This window comes from Sorex fumeus, unplaced genomic scaffold, assembly GCF_029834395.1.
Source record: "Sorex fumeus unplaced genomic scaffold, SorFum_2.1 ptg000063l, whole genome shotgun sequence".
Taxonomy (NCBI): Eukaryota; Metazoa; Chordata; class Mammalia; order Eulipotyphla; family Soricidae; genus Sorex; species Sorex fumeus.
The window spans coordinates 69,583,395-69,590,302 of record NW_026606120.1 but is presented as its reverse complement, the minus strand read 5'-3'; the positions used below and the strand labels follow the sequence as shown (position 1 = coordinate 69,590,302).

The following is a 6,908-nucleotide window of genomic DNA, read 5'->3' as shown; positions in this document are numbered from 1 at the left end:
GTTCGATTTCCAGCATCCCATATGGTCCCCTTAGCACCACCAGGAGTAACCCCTGTGCATGGCCAGGGGTGACCGCCCAAAAAAAGCAAAAACCAACAAACAAAAATTTGCTACTACATAGAGTTGACTAGCCTTTAGCATAATCCCCATCACAGGGAAGGCAGATGTAAAATGGAGAGAGCTGCTAAAAACAAAACCAGAAGCTGTGCCAGGCATTGGCTAGAAAGTTTTGATAGAACAACTTATGTGGCAACATTTTTAGTGGAATTACTATCAGTTCCACTAATAGGGCAATTGCCTTCCATTACTCCTTTGTGATTCAATGAGTCAGACCTTTCTGCATCATTAGGATTTACAACATCATAATTCCCGAGTTAGATCTATGACACGGGTTTAAAGACAAAGACCACAATAAGCGTGTTTAATTTTAAAGAATTTTAATACAAACTTAATATAAACTATTTCAGTCCCTCAACATAAGACACTGACTCAAAATACTTTTATACCGTTTTTTTTCAAGTATTGCACAATATAGGTACAAAATTAATATTTACGATTACATTTTCTTCCATAATATATAGCAAAAATCTTTAAACCTTTAACAGAAAATACATTTTTTTGAAAAAGCAAATATTCGTACATTTTAATTCCACCACTAAAGGAATATCCTGTACACAATTTTAGAATCGATGTCTTTAAGATGGGTATTTTACAATTTCAGTAAAAAAAATACAACATGAAGCTGGTGCTGTCACAGGTCACTGTAGTAAAAAGATATAAATGCGACGCCGTGTCGTAGAAACAATATATATATATCCTCTGATATTTTACAAACTTTGTAGTAAATTAAATTATACAATTAGAAAAGACCAACAAACCCACGTATTAGTGCCAATTTTTTTATAAAAAAAAAAAATCAGCCACGTTCTTTGCTTGTATCTCGAATACTGTAAGAGGCCATATCTGAGAGTATACTTTCAAATATAGTCAGTAGAAAAAAACTTTTGTGCTTGGTTGGCAAATGAAAGAATGATGCATGTTTTATTTTTGTAACCAAGCCTGAATGTATCCTTACTGTAAGCCTAAAAAAAAAAAAAACAAAAAAACAAAAAACACAAGGAGGTTGAGAGAGAGAAAAAAAAATCCCCCTTGGGCCCGAGTATTTAAGCTTGTCAGATACATTTTTCTTCTTCTTCTTCTTCTTTTTTAGTTAGCCATAACAGGCTGAAATTGCTGGTTAGAATACTGCATGTTATTTAAGCTAAAATTCAAGCCATCTACAAAAGACTTCTCGTTGAGGCCTCCGTAGGCCGCAAACACATCAAAGGCATTGCTGTACTGGAGAGGACTGAGGTTAAGGGGGCTGTCACCTGGGAACATTCCATTGGTACTACTACCTTGACCCTGCATATTCGGAAAAATAAATTCCTTGGCATTGGGAGAGAGAGCGGAGGTTTTCTGCTGCTGCTGCTGCTGCTGCTGCTGCGGCTGTTGCTGCTGCTGCGGCTGCGGCTGGGGCTGGGCCGGGGGCGGCGGCTGGGCCGGCGGCTGTGGCTGCGGCTGCGGCGGCTGCTGGCTGCCCAAGCCCAGCCCGTACAGAGAGTGCATTGAGGAGGAGATGGCTTTCTGCTTCAGGAGGTCGTTCACATTCATGCCGAGGTTGATGGGAGAAGTGCGGGCGACCTTGCTGCTGCGGCCACTGTTCTTCATTTTGGTGGAGCCAAACTTGGTGGCAGCGAAAGTGGCAGTGGTAAAGGTTAAAGGCTGAGTGGACCGGGCCATGAAGGTAGGGCTGACAGCAGCAGAGTGACCGAAAGGAGGTGAGGGAGAGCTGGACACGGATGACGCCGGGTCACTGATGGGCATAAAAACCTGGGCCTCCGGGTTAAAGCTGTTTCTGATCTCCTTATCCAACTCACATCCATTTTCATTATTATCGTCCACGTACAGCACCTTCACTGGTCCCTTTTCACCAATTTGGTAGGATACCTCAAACGGATCGATCCAAACGCTAAGATCCTGTGGCAGATTGCCACGAACATCATCAATGTCCAAACCGCTCTCTTTGGATGCTTGTTCAATCACGGGGTCCACTTTCTCCCCGATGTGTATACATCTAAACCCTGATCCTTTGTATGGCTTTTCGGGATACCAGTGCCCTTCGTATTTCTTCTTAAGAAGTCTTTCAAGCTCTTCACCAAAAATGTTGACACGTCTCCTGGGAAGCTTATTGTACAAGTATGAAATAATAAAATTTAGTGCTACTTGGATTTCAAGCTGCATAGCTGCTAGCCACAAAGTTAAGTTTGTGTTTCAACTCCCTCGCTCTGTCTCACGTACACACACACACGCACACACACCAAGTGTTCAGTTTGTGGCCAGGAAATAAATTTTCATTCAAAGTGCCAGTATTAGAAGATTATCCTTCACCTTGAGTCGTCTTGTTCCTTAAAGAAAAGCAAAGAGAAAAAAACAGACATGTACAATTAAGATAGATATAATGTTTATTTCTCAAACCCCCAAAGCAACCTCACTTTTGAAAAAATATCTAATAAATTCAAAAGCCTAAAAAATGTAATCGGCACAAAATTAAGGCGTGTACAGTGGAAAACTGTTTATTAAAGTAAAAAGTATCTCATGGAAAAACTTGGGCTTTTATATATACTTTTAAGCTTATTTTGTTTCTGAAACGTTTTAGGTAGAAAAACGCCTCCAAAATATGTAAGATATTCCTTCTTCCCTTGACTTTTCCTAAGAATATTTACTGGAAACTATATTCGACATACCCACCCACCTCCACACACACATATATGTCAGTTTTAGAAGTTGGCCACATTCCTATTCGCCAATTTAGATGTGAATCCTCTCTAGTTTATTTGGATGTGTACTATTTTAATCTGCCCTATCGTAAACATTTAGATATTTGAGAAGTTAGGAAAATTAACTTCTAAAGTACTAAACCCTAAGCTAATGGCCATCGCAGTGAATGAAAGAAGTTTGAACCAAATTCGAAAAAAAATTTTGAACCAAATTCTCCTCCAGAGTTGAGGTCTTAATTTTTTTTTTTATTAAAAACACACAATAATCAAGTTCCCCTGTGCTGTTTTCCTCCTTGCCCTCCTTCTTCTTGCGAAGTCTACAAATAACCGCTTTGGTAGCAAGTTGTAACTAAAGCCACGATTAATTTCCAAACTATTGATTACTCCCTGTTTAAAGGGCAGCATTTCTAGGTTTCATTCTGATTTTCAGAACCACCTCCCTCGGTCGCTCGCTCACTCCCTCCCTCCTGATAAGGGAACAGCCGGAGAGGCGTGTATGATAAGGTCGACCTTTAAACGTTTGCTGGATCAGCACTGGGTGGGGATAAGAAAAGATCAAGGGCAAACAGAAGATATTTGCAAAGGGGATCTATTTGTACACCGAGGTTGTTTGGAAAGGACCTTTAAAAAAATATATATATACACATATATAGCTATATATATATGCTATTGACCCATCTGTTCCATTTTTCACAGCCGTGGTGGGTGACAAAAGGCAAGAGGAGGATGCCAGGGCTGTCTTGAAACTACAAACACTTTCCCCGAGCCAAAAAAAAAAAAAAAAAAAAAAAAACCGAGTTACGGGGCAAGAGGCGGCGGGACGAAGCCAAGTGGCTTCAAGGTGCAGCCAAGCGAAATTCAGGCTCGGCGCAAGGTAGAGTTTGAAAGCAACGCCTCGAGAGCCGAGTGAGAATTACATAAACAGCCAGTTGGGTCTCATTAGATTTCTGCTCACAGCTCCGGGAGCCCGAGCGCTCCAGCAGCAGCAGCAGCAGCAGCAGCACCAGCAGAAGCAGCAGCAGCAGCGGGAGGAGGCGGCGGCGGCGGAGGAGGAGCGGGAGGACGGGGACCGAGGCAGCTGGCAGGGGCAGCTGGAGGGGGACCCCCGGGCCGGCCGCCTGGGTCAGCGCTCCCCTCCCCCCGCCGTAACCCGACCCGCCGCTGCCCGCTCCCCGCCCCGAGGCTCCTGGGAGCCGGCCAGGGCCCCGGGAGCGCCGGTTCCCCCGCGGCGGCGGCGGCGGCGGCGGCGCCCCAACCCCCGGACCCGGGTCCCGACCGAGCCGGCGCGGCGGGCGCCCGGGACCCCCGAGCTCCGCGGAGACCCCGGGACTCGCCGCCGCCGCCTCCGCCTCCTCCTCCTCCCAGGGACCACGCCCGCCGCCCCCCGGTACTTACGGGCTGCTTCGGGGCTGCTTCCACGACGACAGCGCCGGCCGCCGGGCGGGGGCGGAGGGGCGGCAGGGCGGGGGCCGCGAGGGTCAGGCCGGCCAGCGGGGTGCAAGACGGCGGCCGGCGCCAGGCGGGGCTGGGCGGGAGGCGCGGAGGGCGAGCGGGTGGCCCGGGGCCCGGGGCACTCGGCGAGGTCGGGGTCAGGCGAGCGCGCCCACGTCTCCCACACAGCCCGATGCCCGGCCCAGCGTCCCCGAACTGCAGCCACTCCGCGCCGGGCCCGAGCTTGGCTCTTTCTGCCGCGGCGCGCGCCCCGCCTCTCGTTTTATAGTCTCCTCCCCGCCCCCCCTCCCCCGCCCCGCCCCTAGGGGGCGCGCGCGCGACCGCCCGCGTCACACAGCTCCGGACAGCGTAGCCATTCCCCCGCCCCGCCCACCCCGCACCCCGGAGCCGCGTCGGACGGCCCCGCCCCGGCCCGGCCCCCGCGACGCCATTGGCCAAGTCCCGCCTGCCCATATCCTGACGGGCGGCCGAGGGCCCGGCTGGGCTGAGCCACACCCCTCGGGCTCCAGAGTGGCCAATGAGCTGATGAGTCAGCGCCCCTGGAGGCGGGACTCGAGAGGAAATCTGCAAGGCGATTGGAGAAGCGCCGTGCCAGTGAGGGTGACCGCGGCGGCGGGGTGGGGCGGGTGACGCTCGCGAGAGGCGGAGAGCACCCGGCAGAAGGGGGAGGGGAACGAAGCAGGTGGTGGAGCGACGGGGGGAAAGCAGGGAGGAGATCCCGAAGCCCCAAAGGGAGGGAAGAGTTTACAAAAAATGCTGTAGCCGAGTGGGATTGTGGCCCAGGAAAATCCCACTCGGGGCCGAGCAATCCGGTCGGCCTCCAGTGCACCTGGAGGAGAAAGGGAGAACGGTGGCCGCGACTCGTGCACCCAGTTAATTGAATATTAATCACGAAAGGGTCTCGGCCAACTGCCATCCCTGGAGTGGCAACTGCAGAATCCAAAGCTGCCGGGCCAGGCTGGGGGTGGGGAAGGGAGCCCACCTGGCCCCAGCTCCCGCCCAGGTGACAGTTTAACCGCCTCTGAGTCCACATCAGATCTCCCCGTGCGAGCCTGCGGCCACTCGGACACCGGGGCGATTTAAGACTGTAAGAAGAGTCACATTTTATTCCCAAAGTGCCCCTCTCGGGCCTCCGTGTCAAAGGCATCGGGATCCGAGCCTATAGGTGTGCGCGCCTATTTCCAGCAGCCCCTTGAGCGTGAATACACGAAATAAACAAGGTGCTTCCGGTGATGTGCAAAGTTTAAGTCCCTTTTCGGTGGGACCCTGTGCGGGTAAACAGTGGGCAAACAGACAGGGCTCCAGGGCGGCGAGCGAGAGCCCCTTTTCACAACCCGCGGCGAGGAAACACACGAAGTTACGTGGGGAGTGGACCTGAGCGTCCCTCTCGGCTAAAAATATTACCCACAGGTAGCAACGACGCCTGATTGGTTGCCTTGGGCCCCAGCTGCCCGGCGATTGGCTGTCTGGTATCCAGGAGACCGACGTCAAACTCGCACGGGGAGAAGGGGCGAGCGCCCGGCGAGCTACGGCTGCAAGAGGGGGGCGAGAAGCAATGAATGAAACGGCCCTCGCCGCGCGTCCCTGTGCCCTCTCCTCTCCACGCAGCGAGCGCTTCCTGGAAGCGCACCAGTTGGGGTGCCGCCCTCCCTCGAAACGCAGGGGTCTGCACACCCAACGTGCTGCAGGGAGGGTTAACGGCAGCTCTTCTCCAGGGAACGGGGTTTCGGTGGGGCCGCTGTGTTCCCCGGGTACAGCCCACTCTAGCTGTTTGGCCTGGAAGCTTGTGTCTTGCCCGACACAAAAATAGAGTGCTAACCATTTCCCTCACCTCTTGCGCGCATACACACACACACACACACACACACACACACACACACACACACACTACTTCTGAAGGCACCGAATGTATGAGAATTAGAGAAAAGGTGGGTTTACAGAATGAATGGACTCTGATGACTGATTTCCCCTTTATTGGACAGATTTCTGCCTTTTGTTCGGGGTCACCCCTGGTGGGTGGGGTGAGGGGGGCTCGGGTGCTATTTGGACTTGGTGTTTGGAGGTCGCTTCCAGGGTGCTGGGGCTCACTCCGAGACCTGCCTTAAAACGCACGTTCTCTGGCCACTGGAGTTGTCAACCGAGGACCCGGAGTTTGCCCTTTTTAGTAGTAAACAAGGAAGAAGGGGATTGGGTTGTGAAAGTATGACAAGTACCTTCAATGAAAACTCTCCTTCCATTAAAAACAGTTGCAATGTAAATCATTCATGGAGGGTTCTTCCTTTTTTGAAGAAAACAAAAATGTTTAGATGTGCATTCCACTTCAAATTAAAAGCGTGTTATTAAAAATCCTGTGATTAGTCGAGTGCAGAAAAAGCAGAAGCATATTTTAGTTGAAACTAGAGATAGAATTATGGAATTTGATACAGAATATAAAATAGAAGGGGTTATCCAAAAGAGAAATATAAACATAGAAATAGGATTAGTTGGGGCTGGAACAATAGCACATTGGGTAGAGCGTTTGCCTTGCACGCAGCCGACACTGATTCGATTCCCAGCATCCCATATGGTCCCCCAAGCACCCCCAGGAGTAATTCCTGAGTGCAGAGCCAGGAAAAACGCCTGTGCATCGCCGGGTGT

The 6,908-nt window shown here is 50.9% G+C and overlaps 1 protein-coding gene across 1 annotated transcript; it reads right to left on the bottom strand.

Annotated features, from left to right (window-relative positions):
• Nucleotides 1-420: 420 nt before the first annotated feature.
• Nucleotides 421-4,546, bottom strand: TOB1 (transducer of ERBB2, 1). Its single transcript, XM_056127607.1, has 2 exons — nt 4,215-4,546; nt 421-2,447 (listed from the first exon to the last, which is right to left on the bottom strand). The coding sequence occupies exon 2, from the start codon at nt 2,281-2,283 to the stop codon at nt 1,207-1,209; it is 1,077 nt and encodes a 358-aa protein (XP_055983582.1). The 5' UTR covers nt 2,284-2,447; nt 4,215-4,546; the 3' UTR covers nt 421-1,206.
• Between the last annotated feature and the right edge of the window lie 2,362 nt (nt 4,547-6,908).